Here is a 27,652-nt window from a genome sequence, read left to right as displayed (position 1 = left end):
TTTCACGGCGCCAGCACGCTCAATCACCAAGCTAGAGGCGCTAGAAGCACCGCTGGGAACATTCGTCAAGGGCTCGCCCACAATTGTCCAACACCCAATCGGCTATCTCCCTACACAACGGTCAGCACCCAACCACGTTTCCTTCAAAACCTTCGCCAATTCCATCAGCTCGGTAGTGACCATGGGCATATGGCATACGGTCGATCAATACAAATCTTCATCTGGGTGTTGCAATTCTTTCGTGCAGCGTTGATGCCCAATGTTGGAAGCAGTCGGAGATCAATCCATGCACGTTGTGGGTATCTGCTGGATCTAACTGATCAGCTTGTACTACATGCTACGGATGATCCTAATGGTGCCCAACCCGAATGTCCATCCCCATATAACACGACACCGAGCCGACCTACTTGGAAGGATGCACTGTACATGCTTACAGTCTCGCCGCATCTAAACGCAGGTTTGCCGATTGCTGATCACTGGCTTCGACAACGGTCAAGTCGAATGCAGCCTCGTAACCGTTATATGCAACCCCTCTAAGATTCCAGGCGGATCTTTCCTCAGTCTGTGTGTTGCCTCCAGCATCGCTAGCTTTGGCAAAGATCCTTCTCCCTTCACCTTTTTCCACCTTGACCCGCACGTTCCACAGCACCCAAGCCCAGCGACCGGCATATTCGCCACCATTGTCAAGTTGCGCATCGGTCCAAGTATTTCCTTCGTCGCCCGAGACTTGCACTCTCACCACTGGACCTGAATGGCCTTGTGGAACGGCATAACCAAGCACGTCGATAAATCCGGAAGCAGGAAGCTCAATTGTGGATCCTGAGGTAGGCCAGGCGACGCAGGAATTGATGGGCATCTCCAACATGGACGGGCATTCAGCCCAATACTTCTCAGCTGTTTTGGCATCGACTGCTTCGCGAGGTAAGACCTTGTAGTCACGCTGCTGATAGAAGCAGGGCGATTCCTTGTCCGAGACAGTGATGTGATCAAGCCACTTCACAGAACGAGCCCCGAGGACCCCCGGAACGATCGCTCGAACAGGGAAGCCGTGACGAGCTTCGAGAGGCAAACCATTCATCTGCGAAGGAGGGGGAAGCGTCAGCAGCTGAGCTCAGTCTTTGTGCAGGCTGCCTGTTCAAACCTTGACTGCCAGGATTACCTCCATCTCCGGATCCATGGCCCTATCGAAAGGGATGCTCCCACCGTACCATTCGTCTTGCTGGGTCTTGCCTCCATAATTGGTGAAATGGACATGTTTCGGTGTGACATTACCCTGCATGGTGCGATTTTCTTCCACGCCAGCTGCGAGTATGATGTCTCGCACCAAAGGCCCTTCGAACGTACAATTCATCACAGCACCGTCAAACCAATCAACTCCGAGCACTTCCTTGATTCGGGTACGCATGGTGTGCCTTCGATTCCCGGCACATTGAAGCGTGCAAATGACGGTGTGTTGAGGGAAATTGTTCACAAGCTGGGCACAAGTCAAATTCATGGGTCTGGACACGAGCCCATCCACCATCACACGGTGGTCACGGCCACTTTTGTGCTGGATGGGGCCGTGATTGCGATCATAGTGGTCGCTTTTCGTGATGAAACTGTTGAGGCCTTAGCTGGCTGATCCGAAATAGGTGGGCAATTTTTCTACCTGGAAATCAAATCCATCATGCATGGTTCACGATTGATCGGCTTTTCGACTGTCCCATCGTCAGAAGGGCAGAAGTTTTCCTTTTCCAGCAGTCAGGTAAGCCAACCTCCGTGGTGGTTTCAAGGGAGCTTACGATTGGCATGGTAAGTTCGTTGCTAGTAACAGCACAAGTTATACCCGGGAGTCTATCTCGGAAAACGATACCTGCTATCATGAAATCCAGTCGAGAGGACTAAAGTGGGAGAAGTGAGGATATGCAGTCCTCCACCGCCATCTTGTTCATGCTGATAGCCGGCCGGCTGTCCCAATCACAGGACCAAACAAGTGCGGGGTCCACCCTGGCTTACTCTGCGTGCTCTGCATACCGTTTCTTCTCAAGATATGATAAAGAATCTTCAAAATTGTTTTGATATACCTCAGGTTAGATGTATACAATATTTCCGGCTTCGTCCAGCAAGGCTGCGCATGTCAGGATCATATCCACAGGTCAATAGGGGCGACTGGGCCGTTCCGCCAATCAATGAACCAATTTTCGAGTCCGCAGCGAGCACGCAATCGTTTCCTGCGCTGAAGCCTCTATGGTGCGCCGTTCGTGGTGTCTTCTCGTCTATACACTCCCCCCTATTGTAGCACATATCTCGGTTCTTCCCGTGCTGGGCTATTCTTCTCATAAAGTTGAAGTGCTATTCAAGCTGTTCTGCGCCCTTACTGCACCAGGTCCGTCCAAGCGCGTGCGGCTTGCAGCAAGAGGGTTGCTGTCTCGGCAGATCACGAGTTCTTGCTCCAAGAACGGCTCTCAAAATGTCTCTTTGGTCGTAAGTATTTCCCTCCAGACCGATACACACTCGCCAGCAAGGACAGAATCCTAGCGTGCGCAAATACCCTGCTGACCGTCTTTCAGCTCCTACAAATCCCTGTCACCAAAGACACGCGCTGCCATAGGCTTTGCAATGATGGCAAATGCTGCCGCCATGCTATTGTTCTCCGACCAGATCGAAAGTGCGCTCGGTGTAGCGTCAAATCCTCAAGACCAGCAGAGCATCCTCAAAGTATACAGCGTCGACAGAGAACAGAAGAGTTGAACAGGTATCGAGAACAGACAAGATGAATGGATACTGGTAGTGGTGTGCAATCACTCGAATGGAAAGCGCATCGACTCCGCCGGACTACGGTTCAACCAACAGACAAGGGGACTACCGCAACCAGAGAGTAAGCCACATATGGAGCTCCGCAAGACGGCGAGTGTCAAAGTTGAATGAAACCGGCGTATAACGATGCTGAACAACGAGCGGCCAGGTGCAACATGTCATCAGGACGATCATGGGTCTGATGCTTGGAAACTCCATCCACGACCAGAGCGTCTCCGGCTGTAAGATGCCATTTTGGCCGATGTGCCGACAACATGAACCCATCTAGAGTTCGAAGGGATTTCTAATATCTATCGGAGGGACATTGTGAACTTCATGGGGGCATTGCTCACGCCGACTGTCTTGCCCTTTCATTCAGGCCCGGGCAAGGTGATGTTATGCATGGGAGCCACATGAGGAGTATGATGGTGAAGTCGGCTCCGTACCAGGCACAAGAATTACTGCCGCCATGTTGCCTTTTACGGCAATTTCACCTGCCCGATCCGGCTGACCGCCTTGCTTTTGATGAGCCAGCATCGATGGATACCCAGGTATATAATATCTTTTCCAGTCACGTGTCAACTTCGGTTTCTCTTTTGTATTGTATCCTCGAGGTTCTTGCCGAATGGCCTTCCGCGCCACCCGGAGGGGCGTCACATCGTGATTCACCTTTGGGTCAGAACACGGTGAAATGGTTTGGACGTGGTAGAATCGCCTGGCTTCCATCTGGTCATCGGCTTCGACAATGCCAAGGACAGCGCAGTAGTCTATGGAACAAACAGGTAGAGATCGGTATGGGATTCTTACAACAGCACTGTGATGTCAATCTCCCATTCGTGAATAGTCGCGATGCACATAGGTAGGATGTTGCCGGCCGCGGCTGTCCAGGTTCTTGACATCTGTGATCTCCAGAGTCCCATCAGAATGGGAATACAAATGTCAGGGACTTTCGGATAATCATTACGCCGTTTCGAAAATGACTAGCGAGGATGGATGAATCTCGACCCTGTGACGCATTAGAGCATCTACTTGATTCAAGAGGAGGCCAAGCTCCATGTCGTTGCAAAGCCCACCTCGAAGTCCAAAGCCTGTCCCTGCTTCGTGATCAGCCGGTCACTTTGAGGGTGACAAGAAGTGATGCGGTGGGCGCTGTGGACGTCCTCAGTGCCCAAGGTGATCTACCCGAGACCCAGGCTATCTCTATCTCTACTGACACGGAGCTTCTCCTCGACACCATGCTACAACCTGACAACGACCGAGCTATTCCAGCAACCGGGTTTGGCAAATGTCCAAATCAACCCTGATCGACTCTGGGATACCATCCACTCCACCGCAAAATGGACGGAGCCAAAGAACGTCCCGAACGACGACATCACGACAGCGGGCCTGACGAGGCTGACGCTGAGCAGAGAAGACAAACAGGCTCGTGATTGGTTCGTCGAGACCACGAAGTCCTTAGGATGCCAGGTCCATGTCGACCAGATCGGCAACATCTTCGCGATCCGGCCGGGTCTGAAGAAGGAGAACGAGAACATCCCCGCCACATTCGCCGGCAGCCACCTTGATTCCCAGCCCAGTGGCGGCAGATTCGACGGCGTGCTAGGTGTCGCGGCGGGCATCGAGATGCTCAGAGTTCTCAACGACAACTGGATCGAGACTGAAGGGCCCGTCGGCGTGGTCAACTGGACCAACGAGGAGGGCGCAAAGTATCCTATCAGCATGATGGGCAGCGGTGTCTGGTCTGGCCGGATATCGTTGGACGATGCCTGGAATACGAAGAGCGTCACTCCTGGACGGCCGGTCACGACGGTCAAGCAGGAGCTCGAACGGATAGGATATCTAGGTGCGTTACCCGCGAATTACGAAAAGGGTATACCGATCGGCGCCCATTTCGAGCTGCATATCGAGCAAGGACCCAAGCTGGAGAAGTCTGGGCAGAAGATCGGCGTCGTAGAAGGAGTACAGGCGTACAAGTGGTTCACCATCACTGTGACTGGACGAGAAGCACATGCTGGAACAACGGACATGGCCAACCGGTTCGACGCCATGCATACGGCTGCACAGTTCATGGTCGAGGCAAGGGCTATCACGAGGCACGAGCCAGGAGGCGGAGGGCTGGTCACGTTCGGTAGGCTAACGGCGTCTCCGGGCAGTGTCAACACGATCGCCGGCAAAGTCGAGATGAGTTTAGATATGCGATATCCTTCAGACGAAGGGTTGGCGACGATGGTGGAAAAGCTCTATCAACTCCGTGATAGACTGAATAATGCTGGACCCGAGGTCGAGGTACGGGAAGATTTCTCCAGCGCGGCAGTCAGGTTCAGTACCGAGGCGACCAGATGTGTCGAGGAGGGTGCAGCCACTGTGCTTGGAGACGGGCATGAAGAGAAAATGCAGAAAATGACGAGCGGAGCGGGCCATGATAGTGTCTGCACCAACATGCATTGTCCTACGGCCATGATTTTTGTGCCATCCAAAGATGGAGTCAGCCATAATCCTAGCGAGTGGACGGACAAGGAGGATTGCGCCACGGGTGCGAACGTGCTGTTGCAATCGGTTCTGAGGATGGACAAATTGCGCAAAGATAGGGGGGATTTTGAGTAATACGCGATTCGTGGTCGGAAGTGACTTGCAAGTGGAAAGAGTGGGGCCAATATATCTCGAAAACTGGAAGAAGTTGTGGCCGATCACATGGCATTTTCATTGATTCTCTGAAGATTCAGGAGCGCGCAGGACCAGCAAAGATCCGCGACTACTCTGATTTCAATCTTCTGTCCACTGCTGGTTGTAGCCCCATTATCGAATGATTCCGACCATCAGATATTGTCCAGCACCGTACGTAGTACGGCATCTTCAATCCCCTTTCATGCAAGATTCATGTCAAGCTGTTTCATGCAAGATCCAGGTCGAACTGTTTAGGAGCTGGGAGCAGCACCGCGACCACGACCGAATCCACCACGGAAGGTAGGAGCAAACTCGCCCGGCGCACCACCTTCTTTGCCCTCACCAGCATCACGACGACGGTATCCGCCCTCACGATCTCCTCTAGGACCGCCACGGCCACCACCACGTCGTTCGCGTTCGTCACCACCCATCATGCCACGTGGAGGAGCGTGCGAGCGTTGCTGCTTGATGTGGGTCGTAGGGACAATCTCAGCTGGCAAGTGAAGCCATTCGCGGAGGTAGTCAAGACCTTCGGGGGTCAAGGTGTAGTAGTAGTATTGCCAGGCGAATTGGGTCTTGAGGTAGCCGCGAGAAGTGAGGGATTGGCAAGCCTTGATGACCTGTTCAGAATCTGTCAGCATTTGTTCCTCCTTGTTCCCTCGGAAATCCGACTGACATAGAGGTTCTTGACGTCCACATCCGGGTGTTTTGGAAGCTCGTAGTTCTTCTCACACACCATGACACCTTCTCTGAAGATGTACTCATGGATAGCCTTCCTATCTGCCTTTGGAATCAACATGGTTGCGGTTTGGTTGAGTTTCTGCGGGAGTCAGTGACAATGAAGGTGTTCGGGCGAATTGGCTGAGATCGTACCGGAGTCGGTAACGATGAAGTCGTAGATGAGGGAATGAATGTGTATGATCGCTGCGAGTTCCCTGCGCTATTCGTGGAATCGCTTAGGATCGATGGCAATGTTGAACAGTTGGCGATTGAACGGACTGTATCTACAAGGAACTGAATATAGATTGTGGACTGCCAAGGAAAAATTATTCCTCTAAAAGCGGCCTCGATCTTTGCAGTTTTAGGCCTAGTTAGGTTTTGTTCCACCATAAATATTGCTCTACCACAGTCGTACGCTGCTCTCACGGGTAAATCGTGCAATTTGGCGCTAGGGTGCCATACGACGACAAACAGCAGCGAAGGCAATTTGTATGGTAGGATGTTCCTCTGTTCAATGCGAGGTCCCGGAGAATGTATGTGGTAGGTGGGGCCCCTGTTCAGTGCCGAGGCCAAGTGCTGCTTCGACGATTCAAGCAACAGCTGTTTTGCACTTCAGTCAAGCGAGTCTCATCACACGATTTACCCATGATACCACAAATACTCCAGTGACAGTAATTGATGCTGGACGTTATGAAAACGTGATCAACGGCGAATGGAAGTTACTAACTCTAAAGCTTACAAGAACCTATTTCACGATAGCCATCATTGGTGCTTGGTAAAACTATGCTGCAAGAGGTGCAAGCTGTATGATTCTTACTTATTCTAGCACAATGCTTCCCAACTTATAAGACTGAACCGAACGTACTAGGGTCTCAAGCAATGCATTCGCACCACTATCATCTTCCCGTCCACGTAGACAGACTAAGGATGAGCCCCGATACTGTCCATGCTTGCTATCATCCAAGGATAAAAGACCGTCCAGACTTGATCGAGTCCCGGAAGACTCGGTGGAATTCTGATTCAAGAGCAGCTTCTGCTATTTATACTGAAGCAGAAAAGAGTGATGCTGTTTGATGTATACCTGGATGTTATAATTGGGACAGCTATTTGGAAGGGCGATGAGAAGGAGGGCTATTCGGAGACAAACATTTTGCTGCGTCCGGTTGGCAAAGGCGTCGTCCAGAGAGACCTGGCGGTCGCTCAATTGACAGCCCCTGTTACGCATAAAACTGTAGTGGCGTTGGACGCAGGATACATAATCGAATACCTTATGATGCATGATAGAGACGAAGAGGGGATGCAGTTGGATCTCAACAGCGGAAGCAGGGGGTTCACGTGACACATGTAGCAATACCGACTAGTCCAAAGGCAGAAGAGTATGAGGCCGCTTTGTCACTCTTGGCATGTTTCCTCCGCACCGATAATTTTCAAAATTCCCATCGATGCGCAACGTCCGCGACACACCCAGCTTCAGTCACACCAATACCTCGACAGTCTACTCTAATTGCTCACTTACTGAAGAACTGGTGACAATCAGGTCAGTCTCACATTCGAATCTCTGGAGGTGGTCAGAACTGTTCAATTGGATCCAGCCCAGCTGTCTAACACACGACACCACTCAAACCGTCTTTCGAAGCCTTGATGCTAACTTTCGCATTTTACAGTCCTCTTCGGTTTCAGCAATCATGGGTATCTCACGAGACAGCCGCCACAAGCGGTCCGCCACTGGTGCAAAGCGCGCTTACTACCGAAAGAAGAGGTACACACAAGCCAAGCAAAAGAGAAAATGAATTCGATCTGACATATATCCTGCAGAGCCTTCGAGAAGGGTCGTCAACCAGCGAACACCCGTATCGGCAACAAACGAATTCATCTTGTACGCACCCGAGGTGGTAACACAAAATACCGAGCCCTCCGCCTCGAATCCGGCAACTTCAGCTGGGGTAGCGAGGGTATCGCCCGCAAAGTCCGTGTCATCGTCGTCGCCTACCACCCTTCCAACAACGAACTCGTCCGAACCAACACCCTGACTAAGTCCGCCGTCGTCCAAGTCGACGCTGCTCCTTTCCGACAATGGTACGAAGCACACTACGGCACCTCTTTGGGTCGGAGACGACAGGGCCAGAAATCCGAGGCTGAGGAGAAGAAGGTCAGCAAGAGCGTCGAGACCAAGCGGGAAGAGCGGTTGAAGAAGTCCGGCAAGGTTGAGTCGGCGTTGGAGAGACAATTCGAGGCTGGCCGTTTGTATGCCGTGGTCAGCTCGAGACCGGGCCAGAGTGGACGTTGCGATGGTTACATCCTCGAGGGTGATGAGTTGGCCTTCTACCAGCGAAACATGAGAAAGTAGATGCACACCACATGATGTCTTGTTGTGTCTTGGTGGTCATGCTGCTCGTCTAGCGAATGGATGAGAAGGGGAAAAATCACGTCGGGAGCCATGGCATGGCATGGCATATCCTACTCACACCTCGAGGAATGTTGTACGTGGTGCTCCGAGCAGGGAGTCACTGCTTTGCCTGGTTCGGCCATTCTAGTCTTGCGGGTACGAAATCAGTAGCGTCACAGAGGTCGCAAATGAGTTTACGCACATGAGAGCCGAAAAGCAAAGGCATTCATACTACGAGGCTAGAAAATTTCAAGTTTTCAATCAACAATTGTGACATTCATTCGACTGATCCAAACTGGTATTCTATGGATGCAGCCATTCTTATTGACTTTTGTGATACTCAACTGTTCCAAACTGAATTCCTATGGAAGCAGCCATTCTGCAGCCGTCTCTTTTGGTATAACTGTGTGTGAGACCAGATCTTGATGGACTCGATATGACGGGGCCATGCTGCTCTCGATTGGGACCAAGGAAGTACATGACTTCCAATGCCCATGTCATGTTCTCAGGATATGAAAGTTCTCGATCTCTTCCGTCAGACTGACTGATTCTGTCATCAGGCATTCTTGATGCAGCCCGTTGAGCCTGTGGCTCTGTCAGGGTTCTCCTTGCTGTGTGAGATGCAATCCGCGCCGGATGTGCGCATCAAGGCCGATGAGACTCGAAGTGACATCTTGGTCACGATGGCGAGAAAGTAGGTGTTCAATTTGATTCAATCTCTCTGGATCTGTGAAGACAAAGTCAGTAACGAGGTTCTGAAATGTGAGCATGACTGACTGACTGAAGTGAAGCAAAGTAAAGTAAAGTGAAGCGAGGTGAAGATCAGAACATGGGCGGGAACTGGAAGAATTCGTCAATCCCGTCCATGTCCAAGGCAGCACCGTTGATGGGTTGATCGAAGTCGATGGGCTCATCCATAAGATCGTCAAAGTTGAACAAGTCATTCTTGGTCTCCTTGACCCAATCGACGACCGAATCCTCGACATGAGGAAGATGTGGAGTCATGCCAGCCATGCCCATCTGTCGGTGAAGGTTGCCTTCGTTCTGCATGCAGACGGTACGGGCACCTTCCTCTCGTTTACTCTTGCGTTCGGCAGCTCTGTTGCGAAGTTCTTGAAGCTTCTTCTCGCAATGTTCAATGGAGGCGACCAATTTGCAATGCTGGTTCCAGAAATTGGTGGACGTCTTGAAGAGGTAGAGTCGGTGGCCGGCTTCTTGAGTGGCTCTACGGAGTCGTGCTTGCTCATTGACCACGAGGGTGTTGAATTGGTTGTGGTTGATAAAGTCATTGGTCCAGAGATCAACAGCGGCATTTGGGATGATCTTGATGATTGAGGTCAGCAGTTGTTTGTCGTTGCGGTCGATGAACAAGGCTTGAACGAGTTTGGCCCAGATCTCAAAGGCGCATTGCTCAGCTGCTGCAACGATCCATTGACCTTGGTATTGGAGGGAAGCTCTGTAGAAGTCCAGGAGTTGTTTGCCATATGAAGACATGACCAGATAACCACGCAAGGCGGAGACTGCTGGTCTGAGTTTGTCATATTCGATGCCTGGGCCGGGCTCCTTGGTCAAGAGGTATTCGAGGAATGTTGGGTTCTGGACGACAGTGTCGAGAGGAAGAGGCGCTCTGTTGTAAACGAGCTGAGATAGTGCTTGTTCATTGTTCTCATAGAGGACAGTAAAGATTGGGTCGAGGGTGAGAGATTTGGGCCTGACGCCTCTCAATGGAAGCGTGAGGGTGGTAGTGAGAGACATTTTGAGATTGTGACCAGGTTTTGTGATGTACGGATGCAATATGTAAGAATGATGAGTGTGATAGGGGGTCTGAGGGTCTTGTTCAAGGCGAAAGATGATGATTGAGGGAGGATGGAATGGAGAGAAAGATTGAGAGGAAGTTGGGAATGAGATGAAGCATCTCATCAATTGAGAGAACCTCACCGTGGGAGAGGCTGGGAAGTGCGGCAGATTCAAGTGTCCTATCTTGGCTGGAGGCAGTGGTGATCTTTCACTTTGGCCAGTTTCGTGGTGTTGATGTCGCGCGTCGCAACGCGTCAATGAGGTTGAGATACTCACTTATCGACCCGTTTCACGACTCGCTCGAGGTCAGTATGATTGCTGCTACTGCAGGAGTTTCTACTTCGCTTGCGCTGCTGGATGATCTTTTCTTCTACTCTTTTGCACCCATCCGCGGTGTTTCGTGGAACTTACAGGTGAGGACTCCTGCTCACAGATGCCTCAGGAACAGGTGAACATCACCGTGCAATGATTCCCAGCCTCCTTCAGGGGAGCACCTCAGGATCCAAACCAAAGAGCTGTACATGGTTTCCACGACCTTCAGGAGGGACAGAATTGTTACTGTCTTCCTCTAGCATTGCCCTTCGAGCTCAACCCTGTCTCGCAAAACACTCGACACGGGAAACTCGACCTGGAAGACTCGACCTGGAGACTTGACCTAACAGAGCCGCCAGCTCAACACTCCCAGCAATCGCCTGGTAGGCAGGCGGACTGTGTCCACAGTTCCGACCATGAAAGCTCTCGTTAAGGTCCTCAGAATCAAAACAGCAAACGACTGACCTCATATGCTGAATAAGCACGGAGAAGCTGGCCCTTGCAGGACAACAGAAGCTCACACCGAGGTCGACACGCCGAAGACTGCAGGGCATACCTGGAGGTGTGATGAGCACCTTCAGAAGCCATTCTGAACGAGTTTCATCTTGTCAGAGGCCGACGCAGAAATACTGGAAAGGAAAGAATCTAGCAGAGGTGGAAACAACGGCAATGAAGCCCGGGAAGTGGCAGGGGTCCTGTATCTGGCATGATTTGCTGCCCTGGACTGTGGATGGTGAGCTGGAGCCTGAACAAATACTACGCTCATCCTCTTGTTTGGTTGTCTTCTTCTATCATTCCTCTACATCTTTCTCGGCCTTTTTACATCACAGATATGGAGAGATTTACACCAAGTTTGTATGCAGGCTACATCGACACGATGCTTTTCCACTTGTCCGCCAACACGAACGTGCAACTTAGTCGAAGACGATTGCGGCCTTAATGGCGCTCTTGTTCTTCATTGCTTCCAGACAATCGGCCCATTGCTCCAACTTGAAGGTCTTGTTGACAATGCCCTTGACCTTGACCTTGCCGCTATCTGTTTAGGAGAATTGTCAGCCATTGGTGTCATCACAACGACGGAGTTCCAGCACATACCGAGATAGTCGATGGCAGCAGGGAACTTGTAGGTCTCGCTGAAAGAACCGAGAATGGTGATCTCGTCACCAAAGATCTTGCTTGGTGGCCAAGAGACACGGTCCTTGTTGGCATAGACGCCATACACGACGAGCTTGCCACCTCTTCGGACATAGTTGATCGAGTCCTCCAAAATCTTGACGCTGCCGGTGGCTTCAACAACGATGTCGAATCCGTATGGGTTCTCGGCCTTCAGTTTCTCGAATTGTGCCTCTGGGTTCTTACGGGACAGCTCGACGTATTCATCCGCAGCATCGAGAGACTTGGCCAGGTTCATCTTGAGACCCTCAGGAGCAGCAATAACGACGTGGCAGCCGCCGTTCAGACGCAGCAGCTGAGCCAAGACGAGACCCGTAGGTCCCGCACCGAACATGAGCACACTGGAACCCATCTTGGGAGCTATCTTGTCCAGACCGTGGGCAGCGCAGGAAGCCGGCTCGAGAAGAGTGGCATCGACGTCGCTGAGGTTCTTGATCTGGAAGACTCTCTTGGCTGGGTATGCGCAGTACTCAGCGAAGCCACCGTCCATGGTGACACCGTGTGCTTGGAAGTCTTCACAGAGAAGCTCCTCGCCACGACGGCAGTAGAAGCATTCTCCGCAGAGTTCAGAGTTGTCGGCAACCACACGGTCACCGACCTTGAAACCCTTGACTTTTGGTCCAAGAGCAGCAACGACACCGACGGTTTCGTGACCAGGAATCAATGGGAACTACGGGAGCCGTCAGCACTTGCCGCAGCTGCCGCAACCCAATAGACCGCTTGATCATACCTTGGCCAAAAATTCACCCTCATGAATATGAAGATCAGTACCGCAGACACCAGAGGCCTTGACCTTGACCTGTATTCCCTATGTCAGCCACCTCCGCCTCTTTTTTGATTGCCACTGCTTGCACATACCAAAACATCGTGCTCACGGAGCTGAGGAAGGGGTGCCTCGACGACGCTGAATACTTCTGGCTTCTCGTACCCTGCCACACGAGTCAGCAATTCATCTCTGGCACAGCAATTCGCTCAGGAGCAACTTCAGTAAGACAGGACATACTCAGCGCCTTCATCTTGGAGGGGAGACCTGAGGAACCCATGTTGACAATTGAAGATCGAGTGTATATGAATGAGAGCCTGTGCAATTGAGATTGGGAAAGATACGTGGGTTTTTGAGAAGAAGCAGTAGGAGCACGGGAATGTTGAGTATTATTTCTTCGCTACGAATAGCTCACAAAGAAAATACGTGGAGGGGCAATCGGTGACAGCTCTGCTTGCTTCTCTCAAAATCCCCCCGATCCTGAGTCCACTCCACTGGCGTGGGCGGCGACACAGGTGCGGGGTGGGGTTTGTTTCGTATCGACAGTCGAGACTCGCCGCAGCAGCAGAAACGATGGTCCCATCATGTCCCATCCACCCCCGAATTCCTCCATCAGCTTCTCTCACCACCAACCAAATCGTCCATCTTCAGCCGTTTCGAGCTCCGAGATATCATCGTGCAGCCACGTCGGTCACGTCGGTGTCCCCTGGATCGAAACGGTGAACGGCCTATGTCACCGCAACGCCTTATCGAACTTTTTACTGTCCACAAGGCTTCCGCCACACCGAGCGTGTTTCGCTAGAGTCACTGTTCAATGCAAGTCTGTCTCCTTTGCTGCACAGCTTGTCCTGTTATCAAAATGTCGGTGAGTCTAGCCTCGACTGGGATACTCGCACGATGCTCGGCCAGGTATTATCATTCGTTCTCGTCCGATCATCACCATATGCAATCTACTACAGTCTCGTACGGAGCAGAGGCTTTTGGTACTTCGAATCCACCTGACCTGCTGTCAGAACTACGAGTACCATGCCTGCATGCTCAAGGGTCTCTGCCGAATTTTCCCATGTCGTCTCGAGGGTGCGTCCGAAATGACGTCGACTTGCTTCACATCATCGACCACCAAGCTCCAGCTCCGTCAAACCTCAAAAAGGAGCAAAAAACCCACTTTGCTCCATGCATGGAAACGCCACAACATGTTTCATGTAAGCCTTTGCAGGCCTCAGAAAGGAACTATCAATATACGGTGAGTCTTGCCCAGATGCAAGCATGAAGAAAGCGTCGTGCTGCTGCCCTCGCTAAAATCTTTTCCCGCCCGCGTGACAGCGACTTTCGAGCTCGGAAATGCACCAACATGCAGCGTTCTTCTTTCTGTCGATGCTGTGTCAAACCTGAGAATTTATACCTGACGAAGAGAAGAACCCATGCATGGAAGACTGGGTCAATATTGATGCTTGTTACAGACTCCACCCTACGCTTGTCCGTCACTCTCAACCTCTTTCAGGGTGGGTGTCCTTATCCTGGCATATGATGTTCCTGACTCCCGGCACCCCAAAACGCCTTGCTTTCATCACAACCCTGCATATGCAAATGCTAATGTCAATGTGATGCTGTTTCATGCCTCATGTGAATGTGTTTGCTCTTTCGTTGCTCATTCCCTCGCAGTGCAACAGATTTCGTCGCCAACCAACTATATCGTATCATTTCGTTGTAGTATCAGGCCGGTTGAAGTAGCAATTCTGGCCTCACTAGCAAAGCAACTGGTTGTGCACCAAGGCGATACACGTTGATGCCAAAGGCTCTTTTTGTCAAAAATGCCTGCCAACGGCATGAACTCTTATCATTTCAGTCCAAACCCCTCGCTTTCTGTCACCGCAGTCCAAAGCTTTTGTTCCAATTTCTGGCGATTGCTATATCTGTACAAGCTCAGTGTGTTGAAACATGTCCTCGCAATAGGAAAACGTTCGACCTGCTTGTTGACCGGTCGACCTAATCCATCAAAGTCATCCTTGTTGCGAAGCAATTGGATACGAATCACCAAGTTCGTCGCTCCCATGGCAGGAATTCGGTCACTTCCGGTGATAAAGGTAAGAATCTTCCTTTGATCTGCAGGAGCTGCTCTGGAAAAGAAATCCCAAAACCAAACAACTTGAGGCTGCTTCTCCGGCGGACCCTCATTCTTCGGCCACCCCTCGTATGTCGACACAGCGCGAAGGCTCGCAATGTCGAGAGGTTCGTCAGAGCCCCTTACAAGCAGTTCAATCTCTTCAGGTCGGAAAAGCGATAGTGCATTTCCTCCACAAACAGTAAAGAACCCACGTTTGAAAGGCTCATACTGTCGAGTGACCGCGGTATCAAGAAGGTAGTGGATGTATAGGTCGACGAATTCTCTTCGGTTGGAATTGGTCACTGGCCTTTTCTCCCCACCAGGGCACAGAGGCACCTGAATGATCTCGCCATAACGATCCATTTCTGCAACGAAATCGCGACAAAACGTCTCTTCCACGTCACCTTCAAACTCCAAGAGCTGCCGGAAGCCTCGAGCTAGTGCTGGACGAAACTCTGCAAGGTCATCCAATGTGAAGCCGTGACCGACTCTTGGAGTCGACGTGAGCTTGTCGCCTGTCGAAGGAGCCGATGCGAGCATCTTTTTGAAGACGAATGGAGGGAACGCAACATCCAAAATGGTCGAGTTGTAGATAGCCAGCCCCAGGAGAACTCCAACCAGGAAGAATTGCTCCGAAGATTCGAAGCAGAAAGGATTGAAATAGCAGTACTGGGAGTCATCATCGTAGACAAATAAGCCGTGGTTCGGGTCGAATATTTCCCGAACCAAGAGAAGAAACCATTCTTTGCGGAGACCACCGGCATCGACACCTTCTTCTCCTTGGAAATCGATGCGTAGCCCCTTTTTGATGTCGCTTCCACCCGAGCCCACCACTTCCGAAACGTTGCGCAGGCTATCTTCGACTAGACAATCGCGACGGACTTTCAAGACCAAATACTGGCTGACTGCCTTTCTGCTGAGGATGCTGTCGAAGAAAGCTTCTCTGGCTTTGACTTCCATCTGGCGGCGAGCGTCGTGTTCGAGAATGTGAATTTTGGCGTATATACTAAGAAAGAAAGGATACTGGCAGAAGGTGAACTTGGATTTGGTGGTTTCCCAAGTCTCAAAATCAACAACCAAGTCAGCATAGTCCAACATTGTATTGTAAAAACTGCTGATTGGTATGATCTGACCATGGCAATTTGCTTGATGTTTGGCATTTTGACCAGGACTCTGGTGTCTTTGGTCGTGGGTGACAGTCGCGTCTCTTTTCCGTGCAGCGTGCCCGATATTCGCTTGGAATAGTAGGGCCATGACTCTTGCTGCCGCACGAATCTGCCAGTCTTCGCCGTATGAGGACAACTTGGGTTTCCCAGCAGAGTTTCCAGCTGAAGTGGACGAGGGTCTTCCTTCAAGAGCAGCATGAATCTGCGACGCGTGATGCAAACCACCGGCTGAGAAGCTAGGGACAAGACCTTCGGTCGGGTTGACCGGTTCGTGTACAGGACGTTTCTGCTGTCGTGATAAACGGTATGTGACAAAACTACCAATCATCTCTACGGTGCGCTGAAAATGCCCGTCTGAATATCTCGCAAACCATGAGACAAGGTATTGGTGGTTCTCATTTGAAAGGTTGGCTAGGAGACCCAAGATCCGCTTGATAACGCCCGAGTGATGACCCAAACTTCCAGGTCGTCTGCCGGAGCTCGGTATTCGTTTCGACGGCGAGCCTCTAGCTCTTTCTTCGACCGGATGGGCCACGGTTGGTGGATGTGGCAAGGTGGTCCCGAACATTTTTCCGGCTTCAAGTCTTTGCGGAGTAAGTAATGGATTTGACAACAGTATAAGTAGGAATCGGCAGTCCTCGGGATGCTTTAGAGGCTGCCTGGGTCTTTTCAGGAGATTTTCTGTTACTTTAAGCAGACTTCGTTGAAGATGAATTCGAGACTCGATGATGTCCCGCTGAAGGTGCTCAAGCGGTATTGATTGGGAATGTTGCTGTATTTTGAAATCCGTCTGGGACTTCAATTCATGCCATTTCTGCTCCCAGCCTTCACCAGCATAAATGATGGAGCGATACCACTCAGCAAGCTCGAGCCAGTTTATTCGGGGATTCCGTGAGGAAACAGCACCACGCGACTTGTCTGGTGATCTATCACGGTGATGAGACGCATCCTTGCCCGCTATGGGCGTCCGTCCACTCGGTGCTCCTAGCCACCATGAACCGTTCTCAGCTACATCGCCGAGCAGTAAAGTTTTGGCATCCATTTCGGACAGAAACACATCCGGTTCAGAGAGAGGAGAGGGCATGGGTTCAGACAATTGACGTCTCGGCTGTGTGCTTGAGCCGGTCCTGCCCTTCGACTCATGTGGACCCCTTGGGGTGAAAAAAGCGTTGTTGAGGGTTGCACAACCGACAAAGCAAGCAGCCATGTAGTTCTCGACAATGCGGAAAATGTCAGTCCGAGGACCAGGGGCTTGCGAGCCTGTGGAAGCAGGCTCGCGGCCCCTAGTCTCCTGGGCTCGGTGATGCTTCGGAGCAGACGTCGAGAAAGGATCTACTGAATGACCTTGGACAAACGGAACTGCCCCATTACGGCTCGGTCTGAGCGTGGTCAGGGTAGGCTCCGAAGGACTCCTGAGCTGTAGAGTTGGACGTGGAGAAGGCGGTGGAGAGTCGGGTTCGTCTTGAAGCTGTCCATATAGGGCACCTTCCGGAGGAGTGCCTTCGAACAAGAAAGACTCTTCTGCCTGTGATTGACTGTTAATACCAATGCCGTGTGACGTTGTAGCGTTCTGCTCGAGATGAGATTCAAGATATTGATTTAGACAGCGGTCCAGAAGTGATCTCGTCGTTTCAAGCGACAATGGCACGATCTTTCGCGGAGGCGATGGTCCATTGGATCCATCTGCCCCATTTTCGGGATAGAATTCAAGGTCATTTATTGTCAAGCAGGTCGTACACCGGAAAACCTTCAAACCCTGCGGCCACCGTACCGTGGAATCGCAAGTCATGCACTTTCCAGTCACCGGTTGACGGTCGCCTCGCGGCGCAGAGCCTTCAGCGCCGGATAGTTTTGCCTTGGCTTCATCATGCCGGATGTCCCTGCTTCCACCGGGCGTGATATCAACGTCCCCACGTGTATTGTGCCTCTTGTCAGATCTCTTAGAACCGAATAATGAAGGAAAGGGATGACTGAAGGAGCGGTTGTGGTTGTGTTTGGACGAGTCGGGCTCCAACTGGCCAGGCACAGGCTTTCGACGTAGGCTCGGAATTTCGTAGCTTTCGGCGGAAGCAGATGCAGGGGGTGGTGGCAAAGGCCGGTTCAGGTCTGCGTTTGTTGACCGCTCACTATTTGGTACTAGAGTCGTCTGAATATTTCGAGGTATTGAGCGACCACTCTGATGTTGCGACGAAGAAGGTATGGGCGCCATAGCGGTCGTGTAATCCCGAGACAGACCTTCAATAATAAGTGTAATTGCAGAAGTCGGATAAGCGGCTCATAAGTGTTGGAGTGTAGGCCCCTCAATGAACGGACAGCGAAAAGTGTTCAGAGGGTGGAAGATGGCGAAATTTCGATCGTCGATGAGCCTCAATTCAAGGTACATGCGCTGCTCACGCACTCAGTCTCCTGGAATAGTCTCACAGCCTGTATGGTCGAGGAGACCGAGCATGTTGTCTGTCCCCTCGATGCAGACAATGTCGACGCTTTGGATTGGCAGGAGCGGACGACAAGATATGACGATGCACTCGACAATCCCAGACCGGGAAGAGGATCGAAACAGCCCTCGTTGGCACTGGTGGAGGTCGAGCTGTGTGATGAACAGAAGTGAAGTCGGGTCGCAGTCAATCCGTAAACAAGTGTAGACTGAACTGCGGCACTGCGGCACTGAAGCACGCGCCAAGGCTGGAGAAGGAGACGGGGACAAGGATCGTTTCTGTTTCTGTCGGCACATTTCAGGGCACCCATCATGCCTATTGGGTCTTCGTTTTGCTTAATGCGAGGCCTAGTGAGCCCAAGTTAGGGGCATCCACAGGTGGCCCCGGGTGGAAACATGATGATGCCACAGTCCTTCAAGATCTTGCCAGTACGAGCTCGTACTCGTCCAAAAGGTCTGCTAACCGTCTATTTATGGTGCTCGCCAGATGGTTAAGGTACACAATCGTTCCACTACTCTGTTAGCCAGATAAAACCTTCATGTTCCTTCACGACCGTGCAAAGACCTTTCCCTCTCACAGCTCCACCATCTTGATCTTGGGATGAAACATGCTACGCTGCTAGACACAATCGAGGCAATGGCTGTGGATAAGCATCGGGTTCTCAGTCATCGAGGCCATATTCAGCAACAAGCTTGTCACCGGCTGTAAGACCTGCAAGATACGCGGTGGTCTGAGTATGACAGCTAGGTAAAGATGTTAGCCAGGGCTAGTATCGAAATAGAACGCTCTGTACTTACTTGATTACCATTGGAATGACGCTCATGTCTGCGATCCGAAGCTGTTGGACGCCAAAGACCTTGAAATCTTTGTCAACCACTGCTTGGCTGTCGTCCTCTCCCATTCTGCATGTCCCCATCATATGCCATGTACTGCTGGACGTTTTCTTCCAAAAGTCCAGAATGTCCTTTTCTGAATCACTCTTGGGTGCGGTGGTCACCGCGATCGTGTCCTTGCTAAATTGCTGGCTCTTGACCACTTTCAGGACCTCACGCGTTGCCTCAATCGCAACGCGTTTGTCGTAGGGATGAGAAAAGTAGTTGCAGTCGAATAGCAGAGGCGTTTTAGGGTCGGAGGACTGCAACACAGCTGATCCACTCGACTGCATGTTGAGGAGGAAAACGAAGATTGATGTGCCCGCCGCTGCATTCTCCGGGTCGATGAAATGAGGCAGGTGAGCGCCGTTGAGAACAAACTCATAGTGCGGCACGGTTGGCTTCTTGAGATATTCTTGCTGTGTCTGCGACAGTTGCTGAAATTCAGGAGAGTCGTATAATGATTGCAGCTTCTCGAACGCTATTCCCATGGCACAAGCGAGCTCGGCAAGCGGACCTGTGCCGTCCTTCTGCCACTGTGCTCGGGCTGCCGCCTGTAGCTCCTTGTTCCGGTAGAATCTCTGCCGCTGTGAAGTATGGTCTGCCCTGTCAAAACTCAACACCACATGATGATGGTCTTTCAGATGTTGTCCAACGTTGTTGTTGGCCTTCACTATGGGAATATTGTATCTGGTTAGCTGATCCTCGGGACCGATGCCCGAGTGCATCAGAATTCTGGGTGTATCAAGACTGCCACAGGAGAGGATGATTTCCTTTTCGGCATGAATGGTCCGACCGGAGAAGGTCTCGATCCCTGTCGCCTTCGTGCCGTCAAATACAACACGTGACACTTCAGTGTCTGTAAGGACATGGAGATTGCTGGGTGCTCCGACCAGGGCATCGGCAGAAGTTGATCTGACCCCATTGTATGCGGTTGAAGCGCACATGGCGAGGCCCGTAGGATCACCATCATTGTGGTCCGGATTGAGTTTTGCGCCGTTCTCAACCCAGATATCGATCAAATCCTTGACAGAAGGCTCCCAGATCCTTGGAAAGCCAGTGTGGATGGGTCCATTATGGCCATGGTCCTCTGTCCTTGGATTGAGGTACTTTTGGACGCCGTCTGGCACATCTGGTGGTGCGAAATGAAACGTCTCGATCCGTTTGTATCGTTTTTGAGCGTTGGTCCATTTCCATTCATCGTCGCCAACAATGCGGGCTATTTCATCATGATCCTCGCTGGGACCAATTGTCCAGCAGCAGAAGTTGATTGAAGTACTGCCTCCCAAACCTTTGCCTCGATCGTAGTCGATGATGCTCCCGTCGAATCCTTTGATTGGGACAGTCTTGTACCCCCAGTTTTGTCCCGGATTCATACGGTGCAGCCATCTCTCGGCATCCACACGAATGTCCTTAGAATCATTCTTGCCACCAGCTTCTACCAACAGCACGGACGGTCTCTGCTTGCTGTATGCCAACCGCCATGCAAGTATAGCCCCTGCTGCACCTGCTCCGACAACGACGAAGTCGTATTTGTCTGTCATTGTTAACCTTGGCAGGGTCCGGACTTGGGCAGCCCTAATCAGGACGAAGAATTGCGGTCACGGTAAAGAGGATGTTCCTTGTGAACTGTGCCTTGCTGAAGAAGTCATCCACGTTTCAATATACATTCACCTTTATATAGACAGGCCATCAGCTGACAAGTAATCCTTGACAAGCTGTTTCCAAATCTGAGTAGAATAGCAAAGGCTTTGTTGGACGAAGTGGCCCTGTGCTGACACATCCCTGGTTTGTACGTGCATCCAGCACAGCTTAGCAGTCAGTCCACGCAAATATACTACCAAAAAGACATCTTGAGGGCCGCGGCAGACGTGGGTGAGGGTATTTTGGTTCTCAACTCCATCATCTTTACGGGCTGATCACCTTGAGTCTCGGCAACCCCATCAAGTCGTCGTAAGTGAATTGGCCGTGACACATTGTTTACCTCATCAAGGATGGATCTCGAATCAACAAAGAGCTGCTCTCAACTAGCCTCCACATAGATCGGTCCTGGACGAGTGTCAGAAAGGCCCGAAGCCTTAGCTTGGAAGTTTTCAGATCGTCTTTGACGATTCTGTATAGGTGACCTGTCGCTTGGTAACAAGTCCTGCCGCGACAACAGCACCATAAGCTGAAACTGCAACGTTGCCAGAACTCGAATCCGTGGAGGGATCCTTCAATACTCTTTTGCTGACACCTAAGGCAAATGGAGGAGCTGTGTAGTGTTTTGTCATCAATGCTCACGGCGGGATCAAAGTGAGCGAGATGATGGAAGAGGAAATTTCGAACGAAAAGAGCAGCGAGGTTTGTTTGGCCAAGTTGTCAGATGGTCCAAGAACAAAATGGATTGGCCTTGCCATAAGCAAATAGTCGCAGAAGTCTTGTAAGTCACTTGCCATGTGTAGCCACAGTTTGAAAGGAATACTACTATGATATTGCTAACCTGGAGAAAGATTTTGGCTGAGATCAGCCAAATGGAGAAGACACAGAGGAGTTGTGCCAGTTCTGGCCAGTTCTATCACGAAGAGAAAGCGTGACGGTCAGACAGAATAATATCCGTCCGTGTACACTCACACACTGCCGCTTACCAATGGGTGTTGACCTCCGAAACTGAGTCTTTACAACGTCGGTCTTGCCCAAAAAAGTTGTCGAATATCTTCCAGAATTTCCTCCCCGATCACAGCCACTCACAACGGCAAATGCCTTTTCTTCTGCGCGATTGTCCTCTTCTTTAAACAGGCTTCTTCATGCGCATGCATTGTTTCATGAGAAGTGCACATCGATTTAACCGGTTTTTGTCCCTAGGAAGAACTGCACGCCAGAACCCAAGACTCATCCTCTCCAAATGCGTGCCCTGCACTCGTCGCAACCTGGTCACTGAGCCTCCCAATTACCCGAGGTCTACACCTTCGTCGTATGACTTTCTGCCCGAAGATGTGCAGACAAGAGTTTCGATTACCTTGAATTCACAACCAACTCCTCCGAGAAGCGTTGTTACCATACCCAAGAGGCTTCCAGTCTCGTGCCCCGGCTGCGGTGCCTTGACCCAAGAAGTTGATCCTGGAGACGCGGGCTACTACACACGGTCAAGAAAGAATGTGAAGACGTATCTGCGGAGCCCTGACCCAGAGGCCCCGTCTAAAGGGCAAGAAAGTGGAACTACAGTGGCAGAAGATGGCATTGAGTCTAGCAGCGAGGACGCAGAACGACGGCAGAATGAAGATCAAGTCCCTGAAATCCACCATGCGCTACTGCCTCCTGTATGCGACCGCTGCCATAATTTGATCCACGAGGCTCGCGGGACCCCTATTGCTCATCCTTCGATTGAAGATATTGCAGACTCGATCGCTGAATCTCCCTTTTCCAGAAACCATGTCTACCATGTCATGGACGCGGCAGACTTCCCGATGTCTCTCATTCCATCGTTATCCAAGAAGCTATCTTTGGCAAAACCTCGAAGTCAAAACCGTCGGTCTCAGCATTCATTTTCTCACAAGCCTGCGTTGTCGTTCATCATTACCCGGTCGGACTTGCTTGGCCCGTCCAAGGAAATGGTGGACCGCATGATGCCCAAATTCCTCTCCATCCTTCGAAGCGCATTGGGTAGAGCTGGACAAAATCAGAGACTGGGTAATGTCCACCTCGTCTCTTCGAAACGAGGATGGTGGTCGAAGGAGATCAAGGAGGATATCCGAGAACGAGGTGGCGGCAACTGGCTGGTTGGGAAATTTAACGTGGGAAAGTCGAACCTCTTCGAAGTACTGTTTCCCAAAGGGTCGACCGAGCAGGCCCCCGATTATGAGGAACTACAGCGCCAGCAAGCAGCAGAAGCACTGCCTGCTAAGAACGACTTCTTGCCAGAAAACAGCCTTTTACCTCCACCACAGCCGGAAGTACCTTTCCCGGTTATGCCTCTGGTCTCCAGCCTACCCGGAACGACCGCGTCACCCATACGACTTCCATTTGGCAACAACAAAGGGGAGTTGATCGATTTGCCAGGCTTGGAACGTGGTGGGCTCGAAAAGTATGTTCAACCTAAGCACAAGCTGGAGCTGATCATGGAACACCGTGAGACTGTGACGCAATACAACATCAAGCCTGATCAGTCTTTGCTTCTCGGTGGGGGCCTCGTCCGCATCACGCCCTTTTTGGATGAGAATGATCCCAGCACTATTGTGATGGCCTATCCATTTGTCCCACTCAAAGCACACGTCACATCAACCGAGAAGGCACTAGGTACACAGTTGCAACAGCGCGAAAGTGGGATTGAGTCGATCCTGGCAGAAGGTGCAGGGGTGGAGATGGCATCGGCTGGCAGGTTCTCACTGAAGACGGATGTGACAAAGTCCAGGGCTGGTTCTATGATCAGAGCTGGTGTTGATCCTGCAAAGCTACCCTTTCAAGTCTACGCGACTGACATTCTTATCGAGGGCGTTGGTTGGGTCGAGCTCGTGTGCCAGGTCAGGAAGAGTCGGATCAATTCTCAGCCTCCTTCAGCTCAAGAGGAGCCTGCGAAAGAGGACACGGTAGAGCCGGCTGTGCCAACTTCTGAACAGATCTCTATCGAAAGCACTGGATTTGTGCCTTTCAACTCGCCCCTTTCGGATAGCAATGGCGAAGCATCATCGAATTTTCCTCAAGTCGAAATATTCACTCCCGGAGGGAAATCTATCGGTCAAAGAGAATGTTTGGATGTATGGCAGACTTGGCATACAGGGAAGCCACGGAACGCGGTACGCAGCGCTCGTCCACGAAAACCGATGAAAGGAGCAAAGAAAAGGGCAAAGTTGGCTCAACGAGCTGCAGCTGCAGCTGCCAAAGGGACGTGAAGAAGTAACGAATGCGGCATTTGGTGCTTGAATTGCAACTCATCGACCTTGGTTGATGCTGCATGGACGCAAGAGCAAAGAAGCCAGGGTCATTCTGCCCGGTTGATCAGGAACAGTTCAGCCTTGCCGAGATTTTGTCACGTACACTTGCGATTCGTATATGCTGCAAGCATCTGCTATGGAGATATCCAAAGAGTGTGATCCAACTTGTCTCGGTTATTGGCAACTTTTGCTGCTTCTCTTCGCAGCCTCTCCAAAGGACCGTCCCTAGCCTGTATCTGCCTACTTGTCTGCTGTTTCCTCTTCTGCAGCTTATTCAGTCAAGACGACGATCTTGCCACGGGCAGTATTCTTCTCCTGAGTCTCATGAGCCTGGACAATCTCATCCAACTTGAAGACCTTGCCGATCTGAACGTGCATAGTGCCGGCCTCGATCTGCTTGAGCAAATCGTTCAGCGGAGTGTCCATGAACTCGGTTGGACCACCAGAGTATGCGGTAAGATACTTGGCCGAACCGATCGTGTCCATTGGGGCGAAGTTGTCCATAGTCCACTTGTTTCCTGCAGCATGGGTTCGTCAGCATCTGTCTCGCAATGGTACGATCGAATTGGACAGGACAATACTTACCGACGATGCCTGTCACGCAGACAATGCCTCCTTCCTTGATGCATTTCAGCGAGTCCGCAAGGGTGAGCGTCCCGATCAACTCAAGGACCTTGTCGAATGTGTCGCCCACCTGCGCGGCAACATTCCCATCGTCGACGAGGATCTGGTCGACACCGCTCTTGCGCATGACCTCTGCACTTGGGCCGGACGAGCTACGAGTCGTCCCAGCAACAAAACAGCCGTAGTTCTTCGCAATTGCGGCCGCCGCGAGACCGACGGATGTGGTTCCTCCGCGCACAAGCAGACGGTCACTGGCTTCAAGCTTCAACGCTTTGAAAAGCGATCCATACGCTGTTTGCAACATCTCCGGAACCGCGCCAATGATGGACCAGTCCAGGTTCGTCTCAAGGGCTTGTGTGTTCGCAGCCTTGACACAGGTGTACTCTGCGTACCCGCCATTGAAATCGCGCCCCATACCGCCCATGGCTGTCGCCACTTTCTGGCCCTCCTTGAACTGGCCGCCAGGACATTTGGCAACAACTCCGGCGGCCTCGATGCCCAAAACGCGCGGGAACTGGACACCGGGAGAATGGCCTTGCCGGGTGAACATCTCGGAACGGTTGAGCCCGAATGCTTTGACGCGGACGAGGACCTCGTCGTTCTTGGGGTCTGGGATGGGGAGGGTTTCGATCTTGAGCACCTCAGGGCCACCGGCCTCGTGGATGACGGCTGCTTTCATTGACATCTTGAGGTGATTTGTTGGTATGGTTGGTGTGTCGGGTGTCCGTAAGATGGTGTTGTGGAAGAGTACTGTGATATTGTTCTTTGCGGGTGGCCTTCTCCTCAGAAACTCTGTCTTGTGCTCGGTTTATATAGACAATTCCACTCCCCCTGCCTTCCTGTCCAGGTCTCAATTGCTACAATTGTACCGTCAGGCTGCAATGCCTCTTCGAGCTCGGAACCTCCGTGAAAGCTGGGCAGCTCTGTTTTAGTAAGCTCTCTCGATCTTCTCCAGACGCTTCATTCTCCTGTCTCTATCGCCCATACAAAGCTCGAGCCTAGTCAGTTAGACACGGTTGGAGGAGTATGGAGGTGGAATCGCTGTAAGTCCTGGAGGTGCAGTAATATGATCCTAGCTGAGAGTAGCAGTGTTCCCGGCTGGCACCTATTCGCACGAAATGGGTCTCGCCGTATCACAAGTTCGATAGGAGGTTCCAATCTATGCAGACACGGCACGGCTTTACCCCAGTCAACACGCAGGAGAGTGACTCAGCGTCCGGAGGGCCTCCGAGTCGACAGATCCTTTGGTGCCTGTACGGCAGATTCAGATCGAAATGCTTGATTGTATAAGCTTTTCCCGATCGTGGTCTACTATCTTTCCAGCCGAGGATCGTTGACAGCGCGTATGCATAGATGCTTTGGTAAGCATATCTGCCTGGCCTGATTGTGGACAAGGAAAATGTCACCGAGCATGTGTCGGACAGATTTGTCTACTGGTTGATCTCCAAGGCCAACGGGAGAACTTCCGCCCATCGAGGCATCATTTGCCTTGTAGCCTGCATGCCGCTGTCTCTAAGAGCGTGAGTCACTATGCCATTGCCGCCAGCGTAGGGTTTGAGAGGAATCTTCCATGCCAGCTGTCCTTGCTTGAAAGATGTTTGCGAGAGGACGAGAAGATTGCGAGGAATTATCATTAGGTCGAGAGAAAGAGTGTACGGATGCTCTAGGAAGCGTTGATCAATTTGTGTTCCTCATCCAAAGCTCCCGGTGTATCTCGAACGAAAAGCTCCTGGCTACCATCGTGCCGTCACCAAACGCCTGTTGTTCATGCCAAAAGGGTATATACGAATAACCAAAGAAGCTCCAATACCAATCGCATGCCCATGATTCTGAATGTTCGATGCCATATTTATCGTCAATGTTGTCTGGCTCTTTCATCCTGAGGCGACGACCTTCCATGAGCGTCACTGTCGCCGCTGCTGTCTTCGTCGTCTGCATTGAAGAGGGATGACACCGGTTGTCTCTGGCGGCCAACAAACTTCATCTCGCTTTGGGTCCGATGGTGTTTGGCTTCAAGCTGCTTCAATCTTTCGTCTGCCTCACGTAATTTTGTCTCGAGGTCTTCCAGCTGATATTGCTGAGATTGGACAGTATCCTTTCTGATTCTTGCGTCAATTGTTGGTCGGTTGAGAGGACGGGGAGTGGCTCACTTCTGGACAACAGCCTCCTCGAGAGCACCCACGCCGTTTAACTTGAACATTTCGTCCAACGCGGCTGAGAAATCGCGAGCAAGTGTTCTGACTCTATGTGAGTGAAATATTCTGGACCAGAAGCAAGGCTCTTACGACTGAGGTCTTCCCTTGGACTTGAAGCCGGCGTCAGGGTTTCTTTCGTTCGTCGCATCCATTTTGGCGGTGTAGGTCAACGAAGCAACGTCAAAGTGCAAGATAAAGATGGCACGGGCGATGCGTGTGTAGTCATGCAGACAGAAGACGCCTTGTGAGTCAGTTGACCTTGATCACCGAGTCAAGTGAATCACTTCCAAGCATTCAGGCAGACTGCGACGATGACAGGCAGGTGCTATGTATGTATCATGGGGTTGCCCTCTCACCTCCAGGCGCAGGCGCTACGAGTGCCAGGATAAGGACGAGTAATGGTCCGGTATGCGCCCAGCAACTTAGCGAGAAAAGGGGGCATAAAGGCTGGGTGTAGGCTTGCAGTAGGCTGACTGGGGCTGGCATGCTTGCAGATCGTTGACCTCAAGACTCCAGCAGCACCAGATGAGATTGAAGGCACCATCATGGACCAAACACACCAAAATGGACCAAAGGACAAAGGAGGTGGATTTCCTGTGTCTGTAAAGCGAAATAATCGGCCCTCGAATCCAAGCCCGAATGGTCAGTTTGATGGCCTGGAAATCTCGTCTATCGCTGCCCGCAATTCCTCGCTTTTGCCCTAGTCACTCCTAGTAAACCCTCTAAACCTCCATCCCCATCATACTCACAGCTGTG

The 27,652-nt window shown here is 51.5% G+C and overlaps 13 protein-coding genes across 14 annotated transcripts; 5 read left to right on the top strand and 8 right to left on the bottom strand.

Annotated features, from left to right (window-relative positions):
• Nucleotides 1-314: 314 nt before the first annotated feature.
• Nucleotides 315-2,062, bottom strand: PV05_02668 (uncharacterized protein). Its single transcript, XM_013463249.1, has 4 exons — nt 1,782-2,062; nt 1,649-1,728; nt 1,142-1,598; nt 315-1,078 (listed from the first exon to the last, which is right to left on the bottom strand). Exons 1-4 carry the CDS (start codon nt 1,860-1,862, stop codon nt 431-433), a joined length of 1,266 nt encoding a protein of 421 aa, XP_013318703.1. The 5' UTR covers nt 1,863-2,062; the 3' UTR covers nt 315-430.
• Nucleotides 2,063-2,328: 266 nt separating this feature from the next.
• On the top strand, nt 2,329-3,573 carry PV05_02667 (uncharacterized protein). Its single transcript, XM_013463248.1, has 2 exons — nt 2,329-2,463; nt 2,550-3,573. The coding sequence occupies exons 1-2, from the start codon at nt 2,450-2,452 to the stop codon at nt 2,728-2,730; spliced, it is 195 nt and encodes a 64-aa protein (XP_013318702.1). The 5' UTR covers nt 2,329-2,449; the 3' UTR covers nt 2,731-3,573.
• Nucleotides 3,574-3,803: 230 nt separating this feature from the next.
• PV05_02666 (uncharacterized protein) lies at nt 3,804-5,658 on the top strand. The gene has a single exon (XM_013463247.1). It carries the CDS (start codon nt 3,913-3,915, stop codon nt 5,377-5,379), a length of 1,467 nt encoding a protein of 488 aa, XP_013318701.1. The 5' UTR covers nt 3,804-3,912; the 3' UTR covers nt 5,380-5,658.
• On the bottom strand, nt 5,449-6,427 carry PV05_02665. Of its 2 annotated transcripts, XM_013463245.1 has the most exons (3): nt 6,313-6,427; nt 6,116-6,259; nt 5,449-6,059 (listed from the first exon to the last, which is right to left on the bottom strand). In XM_013463245.1, the coding sequence occupies exons 2-3, from the start codon at nt 6,236-6,238 to the stop codon at nt 5,691-5,693; spliced, it is 492 nt and encodes a 163-aa protein (XP_013318699.1). In that variant the 5' UTR covers nt 6,239-6,259; nt 6,313-6,427; the 3' UTR covers nt 5,449-5,690. The 2 variants fall into 2 exon arrangements, with proteins under 2 accessions (XP_013318699.1, XP_013318700.1); XM_013463246.1 differs by having other exon boundaries at nt 6,116-6,427.
• A 1,185-nt stretch (nt 6,428-7,612) lies between these two features.
• PV05_02664 (40S ribosomal protein S8-B) lies at nt 7,613-8,820 on the top strand. The gene is made up of 3 exons (XM_013463244.1): nt 7,613-7,696; nt 7,824-7,918; nt 7,975-8,820. The coding sequence occupies exons 2-3, from the start codon at nt 7,845-7,847 to the stop codon at nt 8,504-8,506; spliced, it is 606 nt and encodes a 201-aa protein (XP_013318698.1). The 5' UTR covers nt 7,613-7,696; nt 7,824-7,844; the 3' UTR covers nt 8,507-8,820.
• Nucleotides 8,805-10,979, bottom strand: PV05_02663 (uncharacterized protein). The gene is made up of 2 exons (XM_013463243.1): nt 9,327-10,979; nt 8,805-9,272 (listed from the first exon to the last, which is right to left on the bottom strand). The coding sequence occupies exon 1, from the start codon at nt 10,463-10,465 to the stop codon at nt 9,368-9,370; it is 1,098 nt and encodes a 365-aa protein (XP_013318697.1). The 5' UTR covers nt 10,466-10,979; the 3' UTR covers nt 8,805-9,272; nt 9,327-9,367.
• A 210-nt stretch (nt 10,980-11,189) lies between these two features.
• On the top strand, nt 11,190-14,208 carry PV05_02661 (uncharacterized protein). Its single transcript, XM_013463241.1, has one exon. It carries the CDS (start codon nt 13,405-13,407, stop codon nt 13,858-13,860), a length of 456 nt encoding a protein of 151 aa, XP_013318695.1. The 5' UTR covers nt 11,190-13,404; the 3' UTR covers nt 13,861-14,208.
• On the bottom strand, nt 11,467-12,876 carry PV05_02662 (chlorophyll synthesis pathway protein BchC). Its single transcript, XM_013463242.1, has 5 exons — nt 12,831-12,876; nt 12,686-12,756; nt 12,558-12,626; nt 11,750-12,497; nt 11,467-11,690 (listed from the first exon to the last, which is right to left on the bottom strand). The coding sequence occupies exons 1-5, from the start codon at nt 12,868-12,870 to the stop codon at nt 11,569-11,571; spliced, it is 1,050 nt and encodes a 349-aa protein (XP_013318696.1). The 5' UTR covers nt 12,871-12,876; the 3' UTR covers nt 11,467-11,568.
• PV05_02660 (uncharacterized protein) lies at nt 13,361-18,509 on the bottom strand. Its single transcript, XM_013463240.1, has one exon. It carries the CDS (start codon nt 18,067-18,069, stop codon nt 14,428-14,430), a length of 3,642 nt encoding a protein of 1,213 aa, XP_013318694.1. The 5' UTR covers nt 18,070-18,509; the 3' UTR covers nt 13,361-14,427.
• A 207-nt stretch (nt 18,510-18,716) lies between these two features.
• On the bottom strand, nt 18,717-21,660 carry PV05_02659 (uncharacterized protein). Its single transcript, XM_013463239.1, has 2 exons — nt 19,093-21,660; nt 18,717-19,038 (listed from the first exon to the last, which is right to left on the bottom strand). The coding sequence occupies exons 1-2, from the start codon at nt 20,709-20,711 to the stop codon at nt 18,957-18,959; spliced, it is 1,701 nt and encodes a 566-aa protein (XP_013318693.1). The 5' UTR covers nt 20,712-21,660; the 3' UTR covers nt 18,717-18,956.
• A 220-nt stretch (nt 21,661-21,880) lies between these two features.
• Nucleotides 21,881-25,543, top strand: PV05_02657 (uncharacterized protein). The gene has a single exon (XM_013463237.1). It carries the CDS (start codon nt 21,954-21,956, stop codon nt 24,033-24,035), a length of 2,082 nt encoding a protein of 693 aa, XP_013318691.1. The 5' UTR covers nt 21,881-21,953; the 3' UTR covers nt 24,036-25,543.
• Nucleotides 24,182-25,534, bottom strand: PV05_02658 (uncharacterized protein). Its single transcript, XM_013463238.1, has 2 exons — nt 24,663-25,534; nt 24,182-24,595 (listed from the first exon to the last, which is right to left on the bottom strand). The coding sequence occupies exons 1-2, from the start codon at nt 25,384-25,386 to the stop codon at nt 24,348-24,350; spliced, it is 972 nt and encodes a 323-aa protein (XP_013318692.1). The 5' UTR covers nt 25,387-25,534; the 3' UTR covers nt 24,182-24,347.
• A 713-nt stretch (nt 25,544-26,256) lies between the features above and the next one.
• Nucleotides 26,257-27,466, bottom strand: PV05_02656 (uncharacterized protein). The gene is made up of 3 exons (XM_013463236.1): nt 26,987-27,466; nt 26,852-26,938; nt 26,257-26,800 (listed from the first exon to the last, which is right to left on the bottom strand). Exons 1-3 carry the CDS (start codon nt 27,046-27,048, stop codon nt 26,557-26,559), a joined length of 393 nt encoding a protein of 130 aa, XP_013318690.1. The 5' UTR covers nt 27,049-27,466; the 3' UTR covers nt 26,257-26,556.
• Nucleotides 27,467-27,652: the final 186 nt, after the last annotated feature.

The sequence above is a fragment of the Exophiala xenobiotica genome (genome assembly GCF_000835505.1).
Source record: "Exophiala xenobiotica strain CBS 118157 unplaced genomic scaffold supercont1.2, whole genome shotgun sequence".
Taxonomy (NCBI): domain Eukaryota; kingdom Fungi; phylum Ascomycota; class Eurotiomycetes; order Chaetothyriales; family Herpotrichiellaceae; genus Exophiala; species Exophiala xenobiotica.
This window is presented reverse-complemented; position numbering and strand designations above follow the sequence as displayed.

What these genes read in the sequence shown, in the direction of transcription:
- PV05_02668 (XM_013463249.1), bottom strand. Translation starts at nt 1,862, where the DNA reads ATGATAGCAGGTATCGTTTTCCGAGATAGACTCCCGGGTATAACTTGT. An exon ending in ACGAACTTACCATGCCAATC is followed by an intron (nt 1,729 to 1,781) that starts GTAAGCTCCCTT and finishes CTGCTGGAAAAG; the next exon opens with GAAAACTTCTGCCCTTCTGA. An exon ending in ATGATGGATTTGATTTCCAG is followed by an intron (nt 1,599 to 1,648) that starts GTAGAAAAATTG and finishes AGGCCTCAACAG; the next exon opens with TTTCATCACGAAAAGCGACC.
- PV05_02666 (XM_013463247.1), top strand. Translation starts at nt 3,913, where the DNA reads ATGCGGTGGGCGCTGTGGACGTCCTCAGTGCCCAAGGTGATCTACCCG.
- PV05_02665 (XM_013463246.1), bottom strand. Translation starts at nt 6,238, where the DNA reads ATGTTGATTCCAAAGGCAGATAGGAAGGCTATCCATGAGTACATCTTC. An exon ending in TGGACGTCAAGAACCTCTAT is followed by an intron (nt 6,060 to 6,115) that starts GTCAGTCGGATT and finishes GATTCTGAACAG; the next exon opens with GTCATCAAGGCTTGCCAATC.
- PV05_02664 (XM_013463244.1), top strand. Translation starts at nt 7,845, where the DNA reads ATGGGTATCTCACGAGACAGCCGCCACAAGCGGTCCGCCACTGGTGCA. An exon ending in GCTTACTACCGAAAGAAGAG is followed by an intron (nt 7,919 to 7,974) that starts GTACACACAAGC and finishes TATATCCTGCAG; the next exon opens with AGCCTTCGAGAAGGGTCGTC.
- PV05_02663 (XM_013463243.1), bottom strand. Translation starts at nt 10,465, where the DNA reads ATGAGATGCTTCATCTCATTCCCAACTTCCTCTCAATCTTTCTCTCCA.
- PV05_02662 (XM_013463242.1), bottom strand. Translation starts at nt 12,870, where the DNA reads ATGGGTTCCTCAGGTCTCCCCTCCAAGATGAAGGCGCTGA. An exon ending in TCCGTGAGCACGATGTTTTG is followed by an intron (nt 12,627 to 12,685) that starts GTATGTGCAAGC and finishes TAGGGAATACAG; the next exon opens with GTCAAGGTCAAGGCCTCTGG. An exon ending in AGGGTGAATTTTTGGCCAAG is followed by an intron (nt 12,498 to 12,557) that starts GTATGATCAAGC and finishes CGGCTCCCGTAG; the next exon opens with TTCCCATTGATTCCTGGTCA.
- PV05_02661 (XM_013463241.1), top strand. Translation starts at nt 13,405, where the DNA reads ATGCAAGTCTGTCTCCTTTGCTGCACAGCTTGTCCTGTTATCAAAATG.
- PV05_02660 (XM_013463240.1), bottom strand. Translation starts at nt 18,069, where the DNA reads ATGGCGCCCATACCTTCTTCGTCGCAACATCAGAGTGGTCGCTCAATA.
- PV05_02659 (XM_013463239.1), bottom strand. Translation starts at nt 20,711, where the DNA reads ATGACAGACAAATACGACTTCGTCGTTGTCGGAGCAGGTGCAGCAGGG. An exon ending in GTCATTCCAATGGTAATCAA is followed by an intron (nt 19,039 to 19,092) that starts GTAAGTACAGAG and finishes ATCTTTACCTAG; the next exon opens with CTGTCATACTCAGACCACCG.
- PV05_02657 (XM_013463237.1), top strand. Translation starts at nt 21,954, where the DNA reads ATGCGCATGCATTGTTTCATGAGAAGTGCACATCGATTTAACCGGTTT.
- PV05_02658 (XM_013463238.1), bottom strand. Translation starts at nt 25,386, where the DNA reads ATGTCAATGAAAGCAGCCGTCATCCACGAGGCCGGTGGCCCTGAGGTG. An exon ending in CTGCGTGACAGGCATCGTCG is followed by an intron (nt 24,596 to 24,662) that starts GTAAGTATTGTC and finishes CCCATGCTGCAG; the next exon opens with GAAACAAGTGGACTATGGAC.
- PV05_02656 (XM_013463236.1), bottom strand. Translation starts at nt 27,048, where the DNA reads ATGGATGCGACGAACGAAAGAAACCCTGACGCCGGCTTCAAGTCCAAG. An exon ending in TCCAAGGGAAGACCTCAGTC is followed by an intron (nt 26,939 to 26,986) that starts GTAAGAGCCTTG and finishes ACATAGAGTCAG; the next exon opens with AACACTTGCTCGCGATTTCT. An exon ending in GAGGAGGCTGTTGTCCAGAA is followed by an intron (nt 26,801 to 26,851) that starts GTGAGCCACTCC and finishes CGCAAGAATCAG; the next exon opens with AAAGGATACTGTCCAATCTC.